We start from the raw sequence: 25,770 nt of genomic DNA on the forward strand, positions 1-25,770 counted from the left end.
AAAGAAAATTCTCATTTTGTGACACTGCAATCTAGGAAAGAAGCATGACTTCACTTGTTCATTATTCTGCAAGACTGAATACATGAAGATCACAGGATGCAAGTAAGCAAGCTCTCCGCGTACAAATTGCATCTATGTTTTGTGAACAGAGAGAGAATGTAAGGAGACAGCAGTATAAGATGTCCTGGTAAACATGCATAATCTCCTTGAGGTTTAACTTCATAACAGAACACATATGTTTGTCAAACACTTGACCTTCAGCTTCGTTACACAAGAGGAGGTCACAGATCCAGGGCTGATCACAAGCATTTTTTTTAACTAAATCTGCTCAGTCACATGCTGAATTGCAAAAGCTATGACAGTGCTATCAACCACTCAATGCTGTGCTAAAATCATCACTTCTCTCAGAGCAGCCTTGGCTTCTCTTCTCTTGTCTTTGTAGCTTTCATCCAGAATTATTCACTTATCTTCCTCCAAGACATTTTCCATTAAAAAAATATCCTTCTGGAGAAGGGGAGGCTCAGGGGGGAATCTCACTCACTCAGGTAGTCTACAACTACCTGAAGGGAGGTTGTAGCCAGGTGGGCATTGCTCTCTTCTCCCAGGCAACCAGCAACAGAACAAGGAGACACAGTCCCAAGTTGTGCTGGGGGAAGCATAGGCTGGATGTTAGGAGGAAGTTCTTCACAGAGAGAGTGATTGGCATTGGAATGGGCTGCCCAGGGAGGTGGTGGAGTCACCGTGCCTGGAGGTGTTCAAGAAAAGACTGGATGAGGCATTTAGTGCCATGGTTTAGTTAACTGGACAGGGCTGGGTGCTAGGTTGGACTGGATGATCTTGGAGGTCTCTTCCAACCTAGTTGATTCTATGATTATCTGGCTTATCTAGCTCCACTTCAAACAAGGTATGGAAAGGGGTCTGAACCCAATCCTCTAGGAAATTTCCTTCTGATTTCGCATTACTGCTCTGTGGAATTGTTACTTGCCAAAAAATATCTCCTTACTCAGTCAAAACATCCACTGTTCATACAAGTTACTCAAAGATTTGATTAACCTCTGGTGATGTCTCCTGTAATGGGAAGATCACAGACTCATAGAATGCATTGGGCTGGAAGAGACCTCTACAGGTCTAATCCAACTCCCCTGCAGTAATCCAGGACATCCCCAACTAGATCAGGTTGACCAGAGTCCCATTAAGCCTGACTTTGAATGTCTTCAGTGACAGGGTCTCCCTGGGTAATCTTTTCCCCTGTTTCATCACTCTCACTCACAGTAAAGCACTTTTTCCTAATGTCCAATCTAAATCTCCCCTCTCTAGTTTAAAATCCACTTTCTTGTAGGATGATGCCTCTATACAGAGGATTCATTATGGTTCTGAAAGACAATGAGTTACAAAGATGAGTAGAGGACTGGTGCATCTCTCTTACTAGGAAAGACTGAGTGACCTGGGCCTATTTAGTCTGGAGAAGAGAAGGCTGGGAGGGGACCTTTTCAATGTCTACAAATATCTTAAGGGTGATAGTGAAGAAGATGGAGCCAGTCTCTTTTCAGTGATACCCAGTGATAAGGCAAGGGGCAATGGACATAAACTCCATCACAGGAAATTCCATCTCAATATGAGGAAATGCTGTGAGGATGTGAGCCCTGGAGCAGGCTGCCCAGAGTGGCTGTGAAGATCTCCTTCTCTGGAGATGTGTTCCTGTGTGATCTGCCTTCAGTGGTCCTGCTTTGCAGGGGGCTTGGACTAAATGACCTCTGGAGATGCCTTTCAACCCCTAGCACTCTCAGATTCTATAATAGTAAACAAGCAAAAAAAAGAAATCAGCCACTAGAGCACTGTGATAAAAAAGCTGCAGTGGTATTAGCAAGGCAGAATGACTTCTTCAGCAAGCAATGCCTCAGCAGATCCCTGTACTCTTCTCTTAGGTTGGAATCCACCTTTCCCTTTTCTTTTCTCCCTCCCAATACCCAGCAAACCTTTCAGAAGATCCTAGCTGCTTCCATGGATAGCCTGAAGAACTGCAAATGGAAGGATCAGTCAGAGCCTCAGGCCACAACAAAAGTCACTGTATTGATGAGACCTCTGCTCCTGGCTTTATGGTCAGTGTAGGACAAAGGGAATAAAAGAGACCTTACAGAAAGCCAGCAGAAGTGTTCCAATAAACATTAGCATGTTTGGATTTGCATGTCAGACCCCTGAAGGACTCCCCAGCAGAAGGGATGCTCAGAGCTGACAACCACACACTCCATGCCCACACACATGAATTATTAAACAAACTTCATCCTACAAGCCCCTCCAGTCAATCAATACCAACCACGTCTCTGAATCTGTAACTATGGGCACAAAACTTCAACCATAAACACCCAGCCATCCTGCCACCCCTCCAGGAAGATTGCTTTGGTCTCAAGCAGTTTAGAAAACTTGTACTCACAAATCCAGAGGCAAGTCACCCCAGTCAGGACCTCAAGTCATTAGATAAATTTCCTGCCCATGGAGATTTCAAATCAAATAAATAAAGTAAAAAAAAATAAAAAAAGCTTTGCCCTCTGCAGGCAGTGCTAGCAGAATGAGAACTTGTCTTTCAATTATCTCTAACTCCATGGGAGGAAAGAGGGAAAATATTTGAAGCCAGTTTGTTTTCCAAGGTGAGGGAGGATGAAGTTTGCTCTGCTGACTCAAAATGCCAATCTTTAACCTAAGCAAACACCAGATTTCATTTCTAACACAGAAGAATGCCAAAAGAAGTAAACCCAAAATTGAAAGGACAATATCTGGGGTAATAACAGCAGAGCAGATCTGCACATTGCCAAGGTCAGTTGTATAAGATTCAACAAAGTCAAGAACTGGCTGGAGGGCTGGGCCCAGAGAGTGGTGGTGAATGGTGCCACATCCAACTGGCAGCTGGCACTAGTGGTGTCCCACAAGGATCAGTGCTGGGCCCAGTCCTGTTCAATATCTTTACTGATGATCTGGACGAAGGGATTGAGTACATCATCAGTAAGTTCGCAGATGACACCAAGTTAGGAGCAGGTGTGGATCTATTGGAGGGTAGGAGAGCCCTGCAGAGCGACCTTGACAGGCTGCATGGGTGGGTAGAGGCCAGTGGGATGAGACTTATAAGGCCAAGTGCAGGCTTCCACACTTTGGCCACAACAACCCCAAGCAGCGCTACAGGCTGGAGACAGAGTGCCTGGAAAGCAGCCAGGCAGAAAAGGACCTGGGTGTGCTGGTTGACAGCCCACTGAACATGAGTCAGCAGTGTGCCCAGGTGGCCAAGAAGGACAATGACATCCTGGCCTGTATCAGGAATAGTGTGGCCAGCAGGACCAGGGAAGTCATTCTGCCTCTGTACTCAGCACTGGTTAGGGATGTTGGTTGAGAACAGGCTGAACGTGAAGCTAGTGCATGATCAGGTAGCCAAGAAGGCCAACAGTATCCTGGCCTGTGTTGGGAACAGTGTAGCCAGAAGCGGTAGGGATGTGATTGTGCTCCTGTACATGTTACTTATGAGGCCACACCTCAAATACTGGGTTCAGTTTTGGGCCCCTCACTACAAGAAAGATGCTGAAGTGCTGGATCCTGTCCAAAGAAAGGTAAAAAAGCCGTTGAAGGGTCTGGAAGATGAGTCTCTGAGGTGTGGCTGAGGGAACTGGGATTTTTTTAGTCCAAAGAAGAGCAAAATGAGGGGACATCTCAGTCTCTACAACTACCCAAAAGAAGGTTGTAGCATGGTCAGTGTTGGTCTCCTCTCTCTAGTACCAAATGACAGAACAAGAGGCAATGGCCTCAAGCTGCAGAAGAGGAGGTTCAGATTGGATATTAGGAAAGAAATTTTCACTGCAGGAAGGGTCAGGCATTGGAACAGGCTGCCCAGAGAGATGGTGGAGTGACCATCCCTAAAGGTCTTCAAAAACATGTAGATGTGGCACTTCAGAACATGATTTGGTGGTCATGGTTGGTGTTAGGTTGATGGTTGGACTCAGTGATTTTAGAGGTCTTTTCCAACCTTAACAATTCTATGAATCTCTATTTTTCAATGCTCAAGCTCAGAAACACTTCTGAAAAATCAGCAGGAGTAATGGTGTTATCATGGTGGTCCAGGACATGAAAAGGGAGGGAATGTTTATTTATTTATTCATTCATTCCTCCTGCTGCTGCTCATTAAAACACAAAAAGTAAAAAATGTAACCTCAGCATGATTTCAGCATTTTAGAATAAATTACACATCTTAGAATAAACTTAAGAGAAGACCAAGCATGACCAAGTAATTTTACACATAGCAATATCCAGCTACACTTCTAGGTGTGCAGAATTTTCTTGCTACAAAGAGAGTGTTTGCTGAGGGATGCAGCTGGCTTCCAAAATGGGAGCACACACTCTTCAAGTGAGGCATCAAATCAAAAGAGGTGCATGAGGTAAGAAGAAGGTTTATTTTCACACTGTCTCATCACTGACAGAAGACACCAGTCATCTCTCTACTTAAATGGCATAGACCATGGGGCATTATTGAAGATCCTGTTCTCTTGGAGTGAAAGTGCAAAGACGTGTGCTCACTCTGTGGTAAACCATCTCTCCTGTTCCTCAACTCCCCTGAAGATGAAACACCCATCATATTCAACCAGGTGGACTTGAAGCTGATGGGCAGATCTGCAAACTGGAGACAGGAAGAAGGGTATCTGGAAAGGCTGAGGCTCCCAGTTTTCACCTCAGAGGTATGAACAGTGAGTGAGCTCTCATGTCTTGTCTCCTTGACTGACCATGACATTGAGGAGAGAACTGAAAGGTCAAGCTGAGACATGAAAACATGAAAAAGCTACATAAGCAGCAGCAATAGAGACCTTTGAGAAGAGGCAGATGGTAATCCCAGATGCCATCTTTCCTTGCCTCATGCTTGCCTCTCCTGGAGAATCCATCACTCGCCACAAATTAACCATTGCTCTTCCACATCATGACTTAAATCTCAAAACCTGCTTCCAAAGGCTTTCTTGAGGTGGGATGACTTTATTGCCTGGGCCAAGGTTTCTGGCTCCTCAGACCTCTGGCAAGGGTGATCTGGGAGGAAAACACTGGAAAGCAAAACTTCTCTGACAGATTGATTTGTAGTGACCATTAGAAACCACTCAGGCATGCGAAGGGATACTCCAAGGACCTCTCTAGGCAGGGAAAGTGGTCAAAAGCAGATGAATTTATCATCACTGGAGAGTTTTGCAGTTCATCACCAGCTCTTGTAATTTATCACAGAGATGTCACATATCTGGAGCACCAGGATTCTTAAGGGTAAGATCTGTCACATAAATACAGTTATTAATGCAGTAACTGTATTATGCAGCTAAATGCAAATGTTGCAATCTGGCAACCGATTTTAACTTCTAAACCTAGAAGGTTTTTTCATGTCAGAAATTGATGCCAGCAGCGATAAATGGAGGCTAGATAAAGTTAATCTGACTGCTTTGAGTTGGACAGGGAAGGTATTACTTTGAAGGGTTTAACATATTAACAGAATCAAAATGACATTTCAAAATATTTATGGAAATCTTTTTTCTTTCTTTTCCTTAAGCTTATACAAGCAGGATAACAAAACCATATAAAATATGATAAAATCCTACCCTTAATTAAACACGCTGACACTTAAAAGCCTCTGTCTGACTTACTTTAAAAAATCTTCTTTCAGTAAATTATGACTTTAACATCTTTTTCTGCTTTGAATTACTCTGCATTCCAGAGGAATTAAAACCTTTGTAAAACAAGCTTTTAAAAAATAATGTTTTTCCTAAGCTATACCTCCGACTTATCAAACACAGGGGTAGGATAGGAAAAGAAAAAGAAAACAATACACACCAATGATAAAGTGAACTTAGAAAAAAAACCACAAAACTTTGCTGCTTTATGTCAATTCAGAGGAGTGGAAGGCATGGATTCATCCACCTCTTCAGCAGCTTGGTGAGGCTCTGAGCTATAAGGACAACCAATCGGCCTCCAGAAGATCACTTCAGTCCATTTAAGGTGCAAATGTCCACACGAAACACAAAGAAAATCCAAGGGTTACTACGCTTCTTAGAGCAATATCACAGAACCACAGAATGGTAGGGGCTGGAAGGTACTTCTGGGGATCTAACCCCCCTGCTAAACCAGGGCCACTCAAGCTACATAGGATTGTGCCCAGGTGAAAGTCTCCAGAGAAAGAGATTCCACAACCGCTCCAAGCAACCTGCTCCAGTGCTCTGGCACCCTCAATGGATAGAGATTTTTCTTTATGTTTAGATAGCACTTTCTGTAGTCCAGTTTGTGCCCCCATGCCCTTGACATCCACTCTTTAGATACTGATCAGCACTAAGAAGTTTCCTTTTCAGGCTCTTCTTCTCCAGGCTAAACAGCCTGAGGCCTCTCAGCCTTTCCTCTTTGGAGCGATGCTCCTGACTTCTCAGCAGCTTTACAGCCCTCTGCTGACCTCCCTCCAGTAGTTCTCTCTGTATCTTCAACTGAGAAGCCCAGAACTGGACACAGTACTCCAGATGCGGTGTCACTAGGACAGAGTAGAGGGGGAGAACCTCCCTCCCTCAACCTGCTGGTCGCACTCTTCTTCATGCACCCCAGGGGACCATGGGCCTTCTTGGCCACGAGAGAACACTGCTGGCTTTTGGTGAACGTTTTGTCCACCAGGACTCCCAAGAAATTCCCTGCAGAGTTACTTTCCAACAGGTCAAGCCCTAACCTGTACTAGTAGAGGGGGTAATTACTCCTCCTCACATGCAAGACCCTACACTTGTGCTTGCTGAACTTCATGAGGTTCACCTCTGCTCAACTGTCCTGCCTGTCCAGGTCTTGCTTAGTGGCAGCACAGCCTTGTGTTGTGTTACCCACTCCTCACAGTTTTGCACGATGAGAAAATGTGCTCCACGTACACTCCACCCCTTGAAACACCACCTTTTTCCTAATAGCCAAGGCTATAAATATACCAAATGTTCACTTGCTTCTCTCCAACCATCTTCCAAGTTAGAGGATGTTCAAGGAGAAACATGCATCAGACTTTGAAGGAAACAGTTCAAATGGCAAAAGAGGAAGATTAAACCATGATTTGCAGCTGGGGAAGCAGAAAATGTTGCCCCAAAGGTCTCACCTGAAGAGCTGACCCTCTGCTTGCTTCTGAACATAGAGATATATGCAGCACTGCCAGCTCTCATGATTCATGGCACACTGCTTTTTGCTGGTGCAGCTCCCATGAGAGACAGACAGAGCAGAATACTCAAGGCTGCTTGCATGCATCTGGAGATTAAATAGGGGATAATATGAAGGACATATCAGTGTTAGGACAGCATGAAAGGATGGAAGGATTGAGGAGAACACAGCTGCTGGTCATCCTCAGCTTGGTACCAAGGAATGGTTAGGTCTGGAGATGCAACAAGTCAAATGGGAGAAAACAGAAGAGACCTTCTGCTAGAGCCAGGGGAAAGGGGATGAACCGGAAGGGTGGAAGGAGATAGCTGAAGGAATTCTGGGGCTGAAAACAGGGTCATGGAAGCATGGTTGAAATAAAAATAAGCTGCATTTAACTGTCTGGACAATTAATGACAATGCCAAGATCCAAAATAATTACTGCAATTAGTGCATTATGCATCTATTATGTAACTGTTCATGAAAGAAGAAAATTATCTATTTTTTTAATTGTTGTTGCTGTTTTGTTTTGGTGATTTTGTGGTTTGTTGATTTTTTGGGGCTTTTTAATGCTCTAAAGAGTCAAGGAATTGATTCTTAAATAGAAAAAATAAAAAAACATGCTTTAGGAGTAGAACACAACAGCTGCTCCACATCAGGCTTCCTTAGGTTAAGGGTCTCCATCAGTTAAGGTGCTTTATGCTACACATGGTACTGTCCATATAAACATCTTTCCTGATGACATCAATCTCCACAGACTGACTTTTCATTCTTACATCCTCGTCAGTCTCCTAAATTTAGCTCCAAATCTTCTGATTATTATTATTACTGTGACTATTTTTAATCCTCAAGTTTGCAAACCAGAGTAGATGTGAATTAGGGCAGAGCTGATGCACTTGATGAAAGCAAACGGATTGTCAAGAGAAGGAGACAGACTGCAAACCAGCCTGAGAGTTTATATTGCATTGAGAAGGTCAGTCAAGTCCATCAGGCAAATTGCAGTGTGCAAAGCCAATGCGGAGAAACAGAACCCAAATTTCCCCCCTGTTCACAGAAGAATCTCAGCAGGAACTGCAGTCACGTGCACAAAATCAGAGCCACGTCCCAAGTAACTTGATTTTTCTGTGTGCCAGCTGCATTAAGGGAAGCAGCTTTAATAAACAGTGCAATATTTTGGAAAAGCCACTTTAATTCTCTAATTAGCACAAGTACAATGAAAACTAACTGCATGTGTTTCTGTGTGCATGGAGCTAAAAGGGGCAGTTTAATGAACAAGTGAAATTGAAGTTCTATTTCCTCAGTGTTGTTTTGTGTGATGCAGGTTTCAGCACCACAACACACTTTTCCACCTATAAAGTAGCTTCTTGTTCCTTCTCTCTGTTTTCAGGTCTGGTTTGGGTGTGGGTTTTTGGTTGTTTTGTTTGGTTTGTGTGGGTTTTTTTTTCTCTTGGGTTCATGCTCTTTGGCAAAGTGTGAGGCAGGAGGAAGGAAACAAAAAAAAAAGAGAAAGCTACACAAGTATCCTGCTCTGGCTTGACATTAAAAATAAATAAATCCACAACAACAACGAACCAACAAAAAATAACAGCACATACACAACCCTCTTTCAATGTTATCTGCTCACATTCTCTGCCACCTGAAACCAGCACGAGCAAAGCTTTATGCAATCAATACACGTCCTACTGTCATTAATCACCAACAGAAAGGGAAAAAAATAAGGAAGCCTGACAAAAAGAAGTGGCCGGCTATAAAAAAAAAGTGCAGAAGAAAGGGTAAGGATAGAGGAGATGAAAAAATGAAAAGGCTGGGACAAAGAGAGACCTACAGCAATTTAAAGCAAACTCACAGTCCATCCTGCAGCTCTTGAGTATCATTTGAGGTCCCCAGAGATCGAAGGCTTCTTTCCAGAGAGGTCACTGTCAACAGCAGAGAAAGGAAAGATAAAGAAGCAGTACACACTTTGCAGGGGTGGGGAGGAAAGAATTTTCATTCATGCTTTTTTCTTTTTAATTTAATTTTATTTTTCAAATAATACAATATTGTGTTCTGTGTTTGGATACAGAACTCCTGAGATAAAGAGGACAACATCTAGCAAGAGCTGTTACCCTAAAAACGATCAGTTGAGTTCCTCAGATACATAAATGGTGAATCCACGTACCACGTGCCACAGCAATCACAGCCTGGGCAGCATCTAAAGCAGGTCAAGGGAAAGGATTGTCCCCCTCTACTCCTCTCTGCTGAGACCCCCACCTGCAGCACTGTGTCCATCTTTGTAGCCCCCAACATAAAAAAGACATGGAATTTTTTGAGTGGCTCCAGAGGAGGCTGCAAAAATATTCAGGGGTCTGTGTCTCTGTGAGAACAGGGAGAGAGAGGTGGGGTTGTTCAGCCTGGAGAAGGCTCCAGGGAGACCTTCCAGGACTTAAAGGGGGTCTATCAGAAAGACGGGGAGGGTCTCTTTACCACAAAGTGCAGTGATAGGGTGAGGGCAGGCAGTTTGAAATTGGAAGAAGGGAGATTTAGATCAGCTGTTAAGAAATTCTTTACTGTGATGGTGCTGAAACACAGGAACAGGTTGTCCAGAGAAGTTGTGGATGCTCTCTTCCTGGAAGGCCAGGTTAGCTGGAGCTTTGAGCCCCATTTAGTGCGCAAGAACCACACATTGCTTTGAGTACTGATTAAGAAGCAGAGTATCTTGTCCATTCTGATATTTTATGTCTCATTGCTGAAGTCTTTAATATTCATTTTTTTCCACGTTTTGGCTCATGGAGTGCTGGAAGTATTAAAAAAACATAGACTTGTCACTCTGGGACATGGTTTAATGGCCATGGTGGTGTTATGTTGGTAGGTGGACTTGATCTTAGAGGTCTTTTCCAACTGAGAGCAGCTGGAAGCTGGAAACATGGGTCATTTTGCAACACACAGTGACTTCAGATTTAAGACAAAATTATACGTATGTATAAAAAAAGTAGCAGAAATGTTGGGAATATGGTTGCCTTTTTACATCCTCGAGTGTCCACTGTTTCAAATGCACTCTCAAATTAACTTCAGGTCACTGCTTTTGGACTTAATGCATGAAGTATGCAAAGCCCACCAAGACCTTCCACAATGAAAGATGCTAAAGAAATGAGATTCTTGGTATTTGCATGTGGGATTTTCTCAGGATGCTTCCAGTTGTAAAAACTCATAACCTGTTATTAGTCACGCTTCAATACTTAATGAAAGGAGAAAGAACAGATTAGAAACATGGCTCAATTATTTCTGTAGAAACTTAAGAAATCCTCTGTTTTAATGTTTCTGCAGACTTGGACTTGGCCTGTAACTTTGAACAAGCCACTTAATTATTTTTCCACTGACAGACAAAATCCCCTCTATTTTATGCTGGCAAAACACAAGAGAGTCGACATCAAAAGTCATTAAACAACATAGAAAGTAATTAATGTGTCTGGACAACATGAGTATTCAAAACAAGCTTGAATGCCACCATATATTTTCACCCTGTTGCTAAATCAGTAATAGATTTTAGTGCCGACTTTGGTGATTCAGCAAGAGAAAGCCTCAAGGAATTGTCCACAGCTGAGCTAATAATTATTATCTTTTGGTGGATGCACAATGTTTTAAAGAATAAATGGAAAGATTTCACTAATCACTATTTGCTTCTCTAGCAGAACAACACTGACCCTGCAAAGTTCTCACACATGAGTCCCCACTCTCCTCCCTTCCACAGGCCCAATAAATCCATTTTCCATTCAATCTATATACTGTCCATTTCAAGGACAAAATACCTCTGGGCCCATCAACCCTTCAGAACAAAGCAGAGCATAGACCTAGAATCACAGAATCATAGAATCACAGAGTCAAAGAATGGTTTGGGTTGGAAGGGACCTCTAGAGATCATCTAGTCCAACCACCCAACAGTGAGCAGGAACATCTTCAACTATATAAGACTGATCAGAGTCTCATCCAACCTGACCTGGAATGTGGCCATTTCTCTGGGCAACCTGGCCTAGTGTTTCACCACACTCATTGTGAACATAAAAATATTGTTCCTTAGATCTAGTCTGAATCTACCTTCTTTTAGTTTAAATCCATCACCCCTTCTCCCATCACAACAGACTGATAAAAAGACTGTCCTCATCTTTCTTATAGACCCCTTTAAGTACCCAAAGATCACATTAAGATCTCCCTGAAGCTTTATCTTCTCCAGGATGAACAGCTCCAACTCTCTCAGCCTGTCTTCATAGAAGAGGTGTTCCATCACTTTGATCATTTCAGTTAGACCTTCTCTGGACATACTGCAACAGGTTCAAATCCTTCTTGTGCTAAGCAGAGTCCTTGGAGAGCAGAAATCAAGTAAAGGTAGAGAAAGCATTTGTGTGGGCAATGAGTTTTGCAGAAGTCATTAATGTCATGTGTGCAACTCCACACAGGAAAACAGCAGCTTACAGCACCCAGACGCCTTTCTAACTTGAGATGCGAACTCAGAACAATTCAAAGTGAAAGTTACTCTGCCAGTGTCTTTCTACAAAGGAAGATGAGGATAATGGAAGACATATCTGATATACAGGTGCTTCTGTGCAAAAAGAACACAGAACTTTGCTACATCTTGCTTTGGAGAAGATGGGAGTGGGGAGCAGTTTTCCTACTGCAGAGAACAGTTCAACTCTTCAGACACACAGGCAAAAGAACTGGGCAGGAATGAGAGAGAAGAGGAAAAAGCTTGCCAGTCCAATTAGAAAAGGACCCAAGTGAAGTCCCTATCATAAAAAATTACCAAATATTTTAATTTGTGCATAGTATTTACACACTTACATAAAGGTCTAAAAAGAACAAGAGACCCACCCTGGAACAGCCAAAGGTTGGCATTTGACATGGCTCTTACTTGAGAAATAGCAAGACTAAGACTCCAGATTGAGTCTCCTGGATCTTGGAGAAACTGCTGTTTTTGGAGTAAAATTAACTTGCTTTGAACAAGAATTGTTCTACCAAAATATGTGTGGTTCCTGTGCTGGATGTGGAAATCCCCTCTCAATTTACCAGTTCTGACCATGAAAGCAGTTAACTCTACTGATGGAACAACATGTCAATCTGTGCTGGAGAGATGCTGTGAAGCAATTGTTAAAAGACATCTTATTTTAAAAGCATTGTACACTTTCAACTAGTCCTTCAGGGTAAGGCACATTCAGAGGAGATCACTGCTCCCAGAGCTGCACTGATTTACATAAAGTGAGAGTTTGGCACCAGTTGTCTATGCCATTGCAATCCTTAAAGTCAATGGGGGATAAGAAACTATCCTGAGATGGCAATGGAGACTTGATCACACCTGGGGGATGCTGAAAATCGGTTGCTCAGCCTCTCAGATCAAGGTAATGGGAATGCACATGGCACCAACCTGTCACACAGAGTCTTTAATGAGCAAGTATCAGGAATTAGAGAGGGAAGAGACCCATTAGAGCATTCTGGCTTTCCATCTGGCCCAAAGGAGGTCTGATTCCTCCAGTATATCCTTCACTGATCAGCCCTCTAGACAAGATGTCCCAAGCCAACCCCTTTTAGAAGTGTTATTTATTGCACTTACTTATAAGACATTTACTTGAGAGGCAGCTAAAAGCTACACACTGAAAGAAATTCAAACCCTTAATAAAAATAAGTAGGAAAAAAAGGCATCAATAAGACAAATTCAGCCAGCATTTGAGCTTGTTTTTGTGTGTTTCTTTCTTTTGGCTTTGTTTTGGGTTTTTTTGTTTGTTTGTGGTTTTGGCTGGTTTTAGGTTTATAGTGTTTTGTTGTTGTTGTTTTTTGGGTTTTTTTTTTTTTGGGGGGGGGGATTGAAAGGAAAAATCAACCAAAAAAATTATAAAACCTGCACAGGTCAAAGTATCATCAGATAATCTTCCCTATGCTCAAGAGGGACAGCTGTCAATGAATTAGAGAAAGAAAGCAGATGCTAAGAATAGGAAAAATCTCCCTCTTCCCCTTGACACTTCACTAAGACATGAGATAGGTTAAGTCTGCAAGCTCACAACCTGGTAGAAGGGTGATCAAGTAGTGCATAAACAGGACCAACTTCTCATATAAACAGGACCAACTGCTCTGGCTAAGAGTTTTATTTAATACATGAAGAATATCTCTTTTTTTTCATAGCAGAAAAAAGAACAAGAGGGAATATTTCTATGTAAGAGCAGCCATGATAAGCTCAGAACTGCACAGATCTCTCTTGATAAGGAAGCAAGTCCTGAGCTATACAAGAAGAATTTAAGTCACCCCAAAGGCTCCAACTTTTGCAACAAGAATAAGGAGAGCAAAGATGGGACATAGCATGCAGTGCTTATTACTGCTGTGGTGTTAGTAAAAGAAAATAGTGCTATTTTCAGATCCCAGTACAAAGCTGATTTCTTGTTTCATTAAAAGTAGTCATTCCCCAAAGGCAGAAAAAATATATCCAAGAGTGCCCACAACTTGGCATTTTGGGAATCTAAATAGATGCATAGCCTGGCTTGGTCTCCAAACACAATGGAGAACCTGGAAAATCCCAAAGAGGTTGGAGTAAGGCAGGAAAAAAAAAAGAAAAAGAGGAGATGTGTTTTGATTTATGCAACCTTGTAGGAGGTTCAACACACCATGCCCAGTGCAAGAGTGGAAACCATTATCATATGGTGAGCATCTGCAGTGCAGCCTCTCGTTCCCTGCTCAGTCACTTTTGTGGTGGTAAACAAACAACAGGAATGACTTTTGCTACATGCTCTGAGATGCAGCTTGCTGAGTTTCCTGAAGAGACCATATGGTACAGCTGTTGAGAGTAGAAAGGATCCTGGGCATCCTTCCCCATTTTATATCCCTACAAAGTTCTTTACCTAACGTGGATTAGTTCTGCCAAACTTAGCAGTATGCTCAGCATCCCCCTCCTAAAGAGCACTTTTGGGGCAAAGGCTAGGAAGAAGCCATAGAACCTGAATGAAAATGACTAGCAGACAAAAATCAGTATGGGTGGTGAACAGAGCAACAACAGTAGAGTATCTTATGGGCATTTCTTCAACCTAAAAGCACTTTTAAAAGCATTATACATTCATAGATTCATAGATTTTAAAGGCCAGAGAGAGCAATTCTGATTATCCAATCTGATTTCCTCCCATAAAATCTTGTCCCATCACTCCTACATCAAGACTGTAGACTGTAGCTGGGCTAAAGTATATCTTATAAAAAGACATTCAGATCTTGATTTAGAGCTTTGAAGCAATGCCAAATCCATCATGTTCCCTCAACAAGAAGTTCTAATGGCCAGTTATCCTCATACAGAAAGATTGAATTTGTCTAGCTTTGACTCCTATCTCCTGATCTTGTTATGTGTGAGCATGTTAGATTAATGAGCCCTATGCTATTTGATGTCTTTCTTCCCAGAGAGGTACTTACATACCGTGATCAAGCCCTCTTAGAGGTCTAAAACAGAAGTTTGGATGGCATGCATTTTAAAGGCTGATTTGCAGACTTCCAGTAGTTGTCATAGCTCTTCTCTGTACCCTCTCCAATTTGTCAAAATAGTTTTAAGTGCAGGTGCTGTCATTACCTGCTTCACAGAGCACTCAACACAGTCAGCTCTTAACAGCAAGCACATCATCACGCTCTCCATACCATCTCAAGAGGTGGCACAAAGACCACCAGAAACTGCTCAAAGCCTAATTGAAAGGATTAATGCAATTCTAACAAAGAATAAAACCAGAAATTAGATCATGGCATTTAAAAAATGAGGCCCCACTCATCTGAAGGATTTCTCAGGATAAACTCTACTACAGCAGGAGGTATGACTACAGTACAAAGACATATCAAGGCTGCTTTAACTGGGCTAGTTGAGTATTAATAACACACACAAACTCATGAGCAGTCTGCAAAACTTCACACTGAGCCCTTGGTTTGGGCCAGAAGAGCTACTACCATTCACCACTACCACTGTCAAGGTAAAAGTACTAGTGATTGAGAAACCAAGATCAATGAGTAAGAGTTGAGTAAGAGCCAGCAACGCATCTTTGCTGCCACGAAGGTGAATTCTAACCTGGGCTTCACTAAGCTAAGTGTGACCAAAATTTCAAGGGAGGCCAAGGATCTCTGAAGGTCTCTAGTTCAGCTTTCTGTTCAGAAGGTCAAAAGCAAGTTGTTCAGGGTGTTGTTCAGCTCTGGATATTCTTGAAGGATGTCCTGTTGCACTGGCTGACCACCTTGATGGCCAGAGCCTTTCTCCTCATACTGAGCTGTAATGTCCTTTGTTTCAGGTGCACTAAGCCACTCATCCTTCCACCATGCACATCTGAGAGGTTATGGTTCCACCTACTTTACAGTTTTCCCTTAGGTATTTACAAAAAAGAACATAATTTCTCCTAACATATGTTCAACTTGTGGTTGACCAGTACCCCCAGGCCTTTTCTTCAAAATAGCTTTACAGCCAGCCAGCATCCATGCTGTTCTGTCCTGTCCTGTTGCACAGGACTACTCCATCCTAAGACACAAAGTAGGGATAACTATATTCCTTCTGACTTTAAAGTAAGCTGGGCACTTGAATGACTTCATGGAGACTATTCAGAACCTACATTGGAGTGCAGCAATGAGACTTGCAATCCTTGAGGTGAGGGACATCCATGTTGCAGAAGGTCCTGGGACTCAAGGTGATCACTGTTGAAAGTAAACTCAAACCTACTACTCCCTTTAGTCATAGAAAAATTAGTGCTTGAATTTCCCAGGCAGATGGAGAATAAACAATTCCGCTAAAGAAGACATGACAGTGTTTTAGACTTTTTTTTTTCTTGCAAGGGTGCTGGATCCCTGGACCAGGCTGCTCAGAGAGGTTAGTGAGTCTCCTCCTCTGGAGGCTTCTAAAATCCACCTAGGCTTTGATTCCAGGCAACGTGCTTTGGCAGGGAGATTGGACTAGAAGACCTACAGACGTCCCTTCCAAGCCTTACCATTCCATGATTCTGTGATCCTTCTTCTAGCAAGATTTCCTTGCCACAAGGACTGAGGCTTACCTCTGGGATGTTTTGGTGGGGCTGATTACTGAAATAAGGCGGCACTAAGATGCCTTCTTTACACCTAGGCCAGCATTTTCTGCAAGAGACAGACCAGACCAGACAGAGAAGCTGTGCAGAAGCAATTTCAAGGTCCACCATGAAATCAGCACCTGATAATTTGACATCCTTGTCTGAAACTAGTGTATTTTAGAACTGGGATAGCATGACATGAGCCATCATCATTCAATGATGCTACTTTATATCTATCTGTAAAACACATCTCTCCAGCCCAGCACACCAAAACTGATGAGCCAGAGCACATCTCCAAAGGAGGAAAATACTCTGCATCTCCAGGGACCAGGAAGACATGAGCAGCAACAACATCCCTGCTCAGTGTACAGAGTGAAGAATAACAGAAGAGTTTTGGTGCCAGTGTTTTTCTAAGGGAGATGGATGTTTTGCAGGCTCCTATGACAGACACTGAACACAGTAGTGCTGCAACACATTACAAAATGAGTCTGGCTTGTTCCACCTTTCTGCGCTCCAACTCCCTATTGTAACAGATGACACAATTAAAAATAGAAAAGGATGTGGTCTCAGCAAGGATTGAATATATCTGTGCCTGTTTAATGGAACATATGGTGGAATATTTTTACATCTTATAAAGAACTGTGTCTTGGACATGTGCTGATACTTGTGAGATGGAGCAGCAGAAAAGCTGCATTAATATTTGCTCCCTGAGAAGAGGAGCTGCCATGCACACGAGTGATCAGCAGGACAGCAGATAACTGAGGAGGAAACCTTTCATTATACGCACCGTTGGAGTTAATTCGGAAGACGTTGGCTGAAGTCTCCTGAAAAAGTTCCTGTAGTTCACTGGGATCAATCTGGGTGGCTGTGAAGACACAAAGAGAGAAGGTACATTAATACTGGAGACTGCTTTGAAAGGGGCTCAACTCTCAGGTGATCATAGTATCACAGAATGGTTTGAGTTGGAAGGGAGCTTAAAAATTATCTGCTATGGGCAGGGACACCACACACGAGATCACTCAAAGCCTCATCCAACCTGGTTTTAAAACATTTCCAGGGATAAGGTTGTCGTGGTAGGCCTGATAGGCCAAAAATGAGCTTATCCATGCCCTGGCTGGACAAAGAACCTGGAGCCACTGAGTGTAAGGAATGTGGCTTGTCCAGACATGTTCCCCTGCTCCCCCTCCTTTTGTGCTGGGGGAAGCAACTGCAGGAAAGGAAAACAAAAGCCCTGCCTTCACCTAATATGGTCGAGCTTGGCAAAGTGACATTCTGATTGGCTAATCTACATCCAAAGGCCCATTAGTCTCAGCCTGTATTGATAAAAAGGGATGAGCAGGTAGCATGGTGTGTTGCTGCTGCCTCATTGCATCCTGAAACTACTTGTAAACACCACTGCCTCGAGTTTACCAGGAGGAGGCTCTAAATGCCTGCACGTGATCGGCCTCCATAGCCAGTGTGACACTGTGCACATCACACTGCATCCTGCCTGCCTCTCTGCAAGGCTTCTGCTTAAGCAGGAATCAAGAGGAACCAGGTCAGAGACTCTGCTATAGACTCCCATCTTCCTGAGAAAAGAGCCTGGGAAACTCCAAAGCCTCTAACAGCTTGAGACCACCAACAGCAACCCCTCTCTGTGCTTTGGGTACTGTCTGATAATATTTTGTGAGTAAATACTTAAAGCCTCTTGTAATTCACTAATTGCCTTCTGCCACAAGCAGAATGAAGCTTCCTGTGTCCATCGAGTGGATAAGCAGTATAAATAAATGCAAGTGGTATAATTAACCACAAGAATCTTCTCTTCCAGTATGTCTGTGTTTGCCACTTTAAGAAATAAGTGCTCTAGTTTTGCCTGTTCTCTGTGTGTATGAGTTTCCAAACTGTGCATTTTGAACCTTGTGAATAAGTTTTCTGGTCAGATTTAATGTTAATAAACAGGTTTCATAGTTATTAACAATCTTTGCCTGGATATCAAAATTAATACAGATTATTAATTTTGCATAATCCATCACAAAGGTCTCCACAGTTTTTCTGGGCAATCTGTTCCCATGTCTCACCATCCCTGTTTCCATGTCTCACCATCCTCACTGTAAAGAATTTCTTCCTATTACACAGTCTAAATCTACTCTCATCCAGTTCCTTTGAAAGGAGATACCAGTTCCTCCTTGCTGCAGCAACTTAGTCCAAGTAGGTGGTCTCATGTAGCCTGACACAGGGTCTGATCAGGCATCTTGCACCAGACAAGCAAATAATACTCCAGTACCATCAGGATAGTAAAGATGCTGCTGCAACATGGCAGATACAACCCATGTGAACCAGAACAGTGTTTAAAATCACAGAATCATTAAGATTGGAAAAGACATCTAAGATCATCAAGTCCAAACTTCTACACCACACCTCCTAATTCTAGGAGCTATTAGTAATTGGAGTACAAATGATTTCTGCTCATTTATCAAGTATGAGAAACATGAATGAATGAATGAATGAATGAGAAACTGCAAGCAGAGGAGGAGGGCATGCAAGCATGTCTTGCCTTCAGAAGAGGTGAGAAAACAGTAGGCAGAATGAAACTCTTCTATGGGCTCAAAGCTTTTGGGGCAGGAATGAGATGGGAACCTAGATGAGTCCTCCACACATTCATCTTCCAACTCCAAGAGAAGCTCCCCTTCCTGTTTGTTCCTGACTCAGTGCCAGGAATTGCTATTGCTGCTGCCCAAATAACTTCTCTCAGCATCATTCCCAAAGTCCCACTTTGGCCAGAGTATCCAAGCAGAAAACTGAAGTGAGGGTTTAAATGTTTGGGGGTTTGAGATTTGGTGGTAGGGTTCATTTCCCAACTTTAAATCCTCCTGAAACTATCTTTCACCATTTCACCATCCCCAGAGAGGGAGCAGTGTGAGCTTGGACATCACTTAAGCTTTGAAGAGGAGTTTGGCATTTGAACAGTCACCAGAGAAGCACTCATTTATACCTATGTCTTTGGCACCAGCTTTATAGCAGAAGCTCTGGAGCAGATTTTCCCATGGTTTAGCTCTAATCTGGCTCTCATCCAGATTGGCTTTTGCAGGTTTCTCAGAAGCTGCTTTTCTTTAATCTTTGGTCAAGTCCAAAAGCACCACAGGTCTTGTCCACCCAATACACCACAGAGCATTCGACAAGCCACTGCTATTAGCTGGTGGGTAATAGCAGTGGCTAAGAGCTGGAGCATGACAGAAACTCCAATGGGAGGTACAACTGTTTTCAAATCAGAAGACTGTAACTATGGCAGTTAAGCTCCATCCCTTAATCAGATTTCTCTTCAGTATTAAAACACCATGAACCCAGCCTGCAGCTGGAAGACAAGAAAGTCAGTTATGGAGCAAGATGAAAACCATGAATATTGACCTAAATGAGAAGCTCAGGACAGTCCTCAGGATGCACCTCCTGGTTTTCACACACCCACACCTCATTCCCAGCAGCACTTGTGTTAGATAGTTCAAGTCTGTACCAGCTCTAAATGAAAGTGCTTGGTCAGTCTGTCAGGCTGACACAAAACCAGGTCATTAAATAGTCTTTAATCCAAATACACAGGGGCTTATTGATAGAGATTTCTTCCCCCTAAATCAGCTGTTTCAGATACCCCTTCCCTTTGCTTTATAGATGAGGCCATAGAACACAAGAAATCAGTTTGGGCTTACCCAATTCCCCAGGAATTTCACTTATTACTAACTAGACCAAGCTTTCCTTATATCACTGACAAAAAAGCAGCAAGGTCAGATTTTTAGATCTCTACAGATTGTGCTGACCCCAGTTTTAGAAGCTTTTTCTTGGATTTTCAGTGTGCAGGCATGGTCTGGGTTAGCAATAGGCGAGGATGACTGCCTAGTATGTGCTTCAGCTTGGCTACGTTTCCAATTGCATGTGCTGAAAGGACTGGTTCACACCATTTGTGATAGAGGGTTTTTTGATGGGCTGGGGAGAGAAGGGCTCATTAACCAATACCTGAAGGGAGACTATAGGAAAGCTGGAGAGGGACCATTTATAAGGGTCTATGGTGACAGGGCAAGGGGTAATGGTTTTAAACTAGAGCAGGCTAGATTTAGAACAGACATTAGGAAGAAATTCTTTACTATGCAGTTGGTGAGACACTGGAATATGCTGCCCACTGTGGACAGCTGATTCCTGGAGGTATGTAAGAGAAGGATGGATGAAGCTTTGAGCAACCCGGTCTAGTGGGTGATGTCCCTGGCTACGGCAGGGAGGTTGGAATTAGATGATCTTTAAGGTGTCCTCCAACTTAAGCCATTCTGTGATTCTGTGATTTCCTTTTTTTGCCTTAGAAACACTGAATTTGACTGTACAGGTTTTCGGCCTGGCTCAGTGATTCTGAGTACATATGCATTGAGGTATTTTCCTGAATGAAGCCTCAGATGAACCATGATGCAACCAAACTGAGCATTGGAAACTCCTTTGAGTCCTCAAATTTAAGCATCAGCTAGGAACAATGCTCCATTAAACCCCTCACATGTTATGGACTGCAGACTTCAATGTGATCCCACATGAGGACACTTCTGCAGTTTCACAGCACCCAGCAGCAAAAAACATCCCAAAAGCAAAGATGAAATATGGTAAATGTTGCAAAATGTAGGAGAAGCACCAATTTCACTGTACAGACTGTGCACACCTGCCTTTTGGAGTCTCTGCAAAACCATAATAAACACTGAGTAACAGAATTCAATCACTGAACAACAATTCTGCACACCCAGAGTTGGTCTATAAAGCTGCCCAGAATTTGAGGTGCTGATTTGGCAGAGTAAGATCTATCCAAGCTCCTCTGTGTGGCCATGAGTAGACCAATTTTCTCACCCTGTATTGGTTAGTTCCTTAATGGAAAGGAGGAAAAATGCAACAGGACAATATGAGGCTCATACTACTTTTCAAGCTTCAGAATATTCATTCCAGCTAAATGCAAGAGGACTGACTGAGATGGTTCTATAATGAACTCCTCCTCAAAGGCCTCTAAACTCAATCCATAAAAATCTAACAGAGTATTGTATTATCCCTACAACTCAAAGAAGTACAAATTGGGGAAAAAAAAAACCACAACCAAACAAAAAACATAAAACAAGCAACAAAACCAAACCAAAATCACACCACTGACCAAAGAGAAGCAGAACTTTTGAGCAGAATTTTCAAACAATTCCTTTGAAAATGCAGCTCTTGGAGAATGGCTTATCTAAGGGAACTGCACTGAATCCAGTTTGCATTTTCCTGCCCTGGGACCTTTATTTCATGTTACAGCATACTGCCAAGTTATGGTTTTATTTCAGTTTTCTTTTAGGATAGAAAGGAGAGAGAAGGGGAAGGGAGGGGGGAAAGGATGATAAGGGAAGAGGCAAGAGGAGAGCAGGATAGGGGAAGGAGAGGATAGAGGAGTTGGTAGGGAAAGTGATAGAAGAGGAAGGTAAAAGTAAAAAGGAGACAGTTTTAACTGCTCCAGTTTCAATCTTCCACACATCAAGCAGAGATGTAACTACTTGTGGAGGATTCAGCAGTTCAAGCAGACAAGCAAAACAATTTAAAAACAGCAGCAGAAACTGAAGCAAAAATGCATCTGTACTGTCAAGCTAAGCAAAGACATACCACAACCATGACAGAAAGTGAATGTGAAGTACTTTTGTGTCTAATAAATAATTAAACACCTTCAACTACATAAAGCAAGTGCTAAAATATTACAACTCCTCCAGAAGGAGTATAAGGTTGCCAATATCCAGTAAATACTTTCCATGCTCTAACACTAATAAAGTTCAGGGTCACCACTGCGAAAAACAATACTTTTAGAATCACAGAATCATAGAATTGTTTTGGTTGGAAAAAAACCCTCTAAGATCAATGACTGCAATCTTCAACTCAACACCACCATGACCATTAATCCATGTCCTGAAATACCATGTCCACAAGGGTTTTTTTAAACATCTCCAGGAATGCTGACTCAACTACCTCCTTGGGCAGCCTGTTCCAATGCCTGGTTACTCCTTCAGTAAATATTTTTTTCCTATTATCCAACTTGAATATTATTTGATATGTTATAGAATTCTATGTACAAATTGTTTCTCCTCCACTTTCTTAAATGGACAACTCTAAAAATATGTTTTTATAGTTTCCATTTATTTTCCCTGTTTGCTTTCCAACAGAACCCTCTTTGCAGGAGACAGGGCAACCCAATTTCCTCTGCTATCAGCTCAACTTGCTCCCCACCTGGCAAATGGAGACAACAATTGCTAAAGAAGCAGCACCTAACACCAGCATTTCTGGCATTTTCCTACTTGGTCCAACCGTAAACCCAGCACTGTCAAGTCCCTAAGTACACATCTACACATCTTTTAAATCCCTCCAGAGATAGTCACTCTACCACTTCCCTGTGAAGCTTGTTCTAGGGCTTGATAACTCGTTTGGTGAAGAACTTTATTCCTAATGACCAACCTAAACCTTCCCTGATGCAGCTTGAGCCTGTTTCCTCTTGCCCCATCTCTTGTTACTGAAAGAAGAGACTGACTTCCATCTCATTATGGCCTCCTTTCAGGGAGTTGTAGAGAGTGTTTGGGAACCTTAAAAATCTAGGTAAATCTTACACTTGATTTTTACAACCATTTTTCCCATGGTAACTCAGAATGCATTGCTTTCAACATTTCAGTGCAGTTGTAGTCCTTAATTCATCATGGTTTTGTGACATATCCATAAGAGACACTCAGGATGAGATCTGAACAGTGGAGAGATTTGGTGCTACTGCTTGGAGCAAAATATATCTGGGATCTCATGGTCGGCCTCCCCCCATCCTGCTCAGGAGGGAGAAAAGGCCTCTGATGCATGTGAGCATTCCTGGATCTCTCAAGGAGCTGTGACAGCCATTAGCTCCAACCATCACTGACAGCAGTTGTGGCAGGAGAATAAGATATCTGAGCGAGCTGGCAAGTAGAAATGTCTTCCAGTTCCTCTTCAAGACAGGTTTACAGGGTCCTGTCTCTAGTGATTTGAATATAATTAATGTCCAAAGGGAATAGGTAGAGGTCCAGGACAACATACATACTAAAGGTATCTACAGAAATATTCTTTTGCTTAACGCTAATGAAAACTACCCATGTTCCCCATGATAATCTTCCTTGCCTACTAATTATTTCACACTAATCTAAAGCTCCTAGTGGCTCTTCTGCAGCCAGGTGAAGTCAATTGCCTCCCTGAACTCAATTTTGTAGCAAATCTAAAATAACTCAGAAGTTGTAGGAAGGAGGAGGCAATAATTACAGTAAAAAGAGGAAAAACAGGACAAGCAATTCAGTCTTTCTACTTAAAACATGTAATGTGGCTGTAGCAAAGCGGCACTCATGACTGTGATGAATTTCTCCCCAGTGCACCACCAAGAGCTATGTCTGTGTTCTGTAAAGGACAGTAACAGATCTTCAGATCTTCTGTATCTGCATCCTTGATCCATTGAAAGTTTCAAATTAAGTTATCACAGAGTGGTGGTGGTTGGAAGGAAACTCTGGAGATCATCTAGTTCAACCCCTCTGACAAGGCAGGGTAACCTCCATCAGGTTGCACAGGAACACAGGCAGGCAGGTTTTGAATCTCTCCAGAAAAGGAGATTCCACAGCCTCTCTGGGCAGCCTGCTCCTGTATTCTGCCACCCTCAAAATAAAGAAGTTTTCTTTTATGCTCAAGTGAAATCTCCTGTGTTCTAGTTTGTACCTGCTGCCCCTTCTCCTATCACTGAGCACTGCTGAAAGGAGTCCATCCCCATCCTCACAATCTCCACCCTTTACATATTGATAAGCATTGAGAAAATCCTCTTTGAGTCTTCCCCAGGCTAAACACCCCCACGTAGCTCTGCCTTTCTTCCTTGCAGAGATGCTCCAGTTCCCTCAGCATTTTTGTGGCTGTCCACTGGCCTCTCTCCAGTACTTTCCTGTCTCTCTTGAACTAGGAAAGCAAGAACTGCACCTCAATAATCCAGGTGTGGGTTCACCAGGGCAGAATAAAGAGGAAGAAGAACCTCCTTTTGACCTGCTGGCCACACTCTTCTTAATGCACCATGGGTCTTCTTGGCCATGAGGGTACATTGCTGGCTCATGGTGAACTTTTTATCCACCAGGACTTCCAGGTCCTTCTCCATAGACCTGCATATCGTCTTCTGCTGAAGAATGTTACTTGGTATCCAAACTCCTCTTTTGTGACATGACACTCCTGCACAGAGTCAAGTACAGGTAAGGAGCAACTTGCATACTCTACTTTCAAACCAACCACCCCAAATCTTCAGTTTACATCAATCAGTATGGATAAAAAACTGAACTCAGCCTTGTTGCCTATCTCCTCAACAACACAGCTGAATGGATAAGTTTCACACGTCTCTAGGACCAGAGAAGCCATTGCAAAGCTTCAGCTCTCCCCTTGAATACTTGTCATAGTGTTGACCTATGTTATCCATGGAAGGAACTCTTTACCAAAGACTGTGCTCCATAACGACAGCCATGTGCCTCTGGCAATGGGAAATGATCTCAAGAGACATAAAAAACTTGATTTCTGGCTGCTGGTCCCAGAGCAAGACATTCACTCTGGAGCAAAATGCTGAATTTCTGTCTTCATTTTAGCTTTTCCACTGTTGACTTAAAATTGAAGAGGTAGAAAAAGATGGAGGCACAGGGAGAAAAAGAAAGAACCATAGAATTGTTTGAGTTGGAAATGAACTTTAAGATCATCGAGTCCAACTGTTGATTACCGAGTCCAGCTGCCAAAGAGTAAAGACAAAGAAGATTGTCATAGGAAAAAGAAAATGCTACAGAACACAGACAAGGCAAGAATTGTTGGATGCACAGTCACCTACACCCATAAGTCCTCTAGACAACAGTAGTCAACAGCTTCCTGAGAACTCTCTGGTGTCTGTTCCCATGTCTCTTCTGAAGTAAAGATGTTGTTGTGGTCCTCTTCTGTCTTTCAATTTCATATTAACTACAGGAACCTCATTTATTCTCATGATCTCCGCTCTTCTGTTGAAACTGGTCCAAAAAACTTTGACAAATACCAGCATATAAAAGACTGGTCAAGAGAATGTTTGGGCAGGGCTCCTTTCCTCAAGGAAAATAGCTTAAAGTAGAATGGGAAATGGAAGGGAATGAAAGAAGCAACATCATGTTTAGTGTTACAAAGCTGCTCCTGGCATGCAAGCTTGGGAGCTTTTGATATCCTCCTGTTGAAGTTTGAGTGAAGTAAGTGACAAAGGGAAATGTAAACAAAAATAACACTCATCAGGCAAGACACTTCCCTCAGCCATGGGTAGTGTGATGCTGCTTCACGTGGCCATGCTCCAAAGCTCTTTGCTATGGACTTCTGAAGAGATCTGTAGAAAAGACGTGAGTCTCCTCAGCATGGCAACAGCACAAAGAGGGGACGCTGAGGAGATTACACATTCAACAAAAGGGATGAAGCTGGTGTTTGCATCAATCCTCTTCCCACCCCTATTTTCACACAGTGGGGTCAGTGTATTCAAGAACTCAATTACCTACAGGCTAACTCAGGGTCTCACTTTGCATTAACACTTATAAACTATTGGCCATTTTTA

The 25,770-nt window shown here is 42.6% G+C and overlaps 1 protein-coding gene across 2 annotated transcripts in view; it reads right to left on the reverse strand.

Annotated features, from left to right (window-relative positions):
* The window catches only part of TSNARE1 (t-SNARE domain containing 1), a 477,462-nt gene that overhangs the window by 280,706 nt on the left and 170,986 nt on the right, over positions 1 to 25,770 (reverse strand). For both annotated transcript variants that reach the window (XM_064154390.1, XM_064154391.1), the window contains 2 exons: positions 16,966 to 17,043; positions 8,999 to 9,068 (listed from right to left, as the gene is read on the reverse strand). In XM_064154390.1, the coding sequence (XP_064010460.1) occupies positions 8,999 to 9,068; positions 16,966 to 17,043 (148 nt within the window). The remainder of the gene's footprint in view (positions 1 to 8,998; positions 9,069 to 16,965; positions 17,044 to 25,770) is intronic.

Source organism: Pogoniulus pusillus, chromosome 14, assembly GCF_015220805.1.
Source record: "Pogoniulus pusillus isolate bPogPus1 chromosome 14, bPogPus1.pri, whole genome shotgun sequence".
In the NCBI taxonomy this organism is placed as follows: Eukaryota; Metazoa; Chordata; class Aves; order Piciformes; family Lybiidae; genus Pogoniulus; species Pogoniulus pusillus.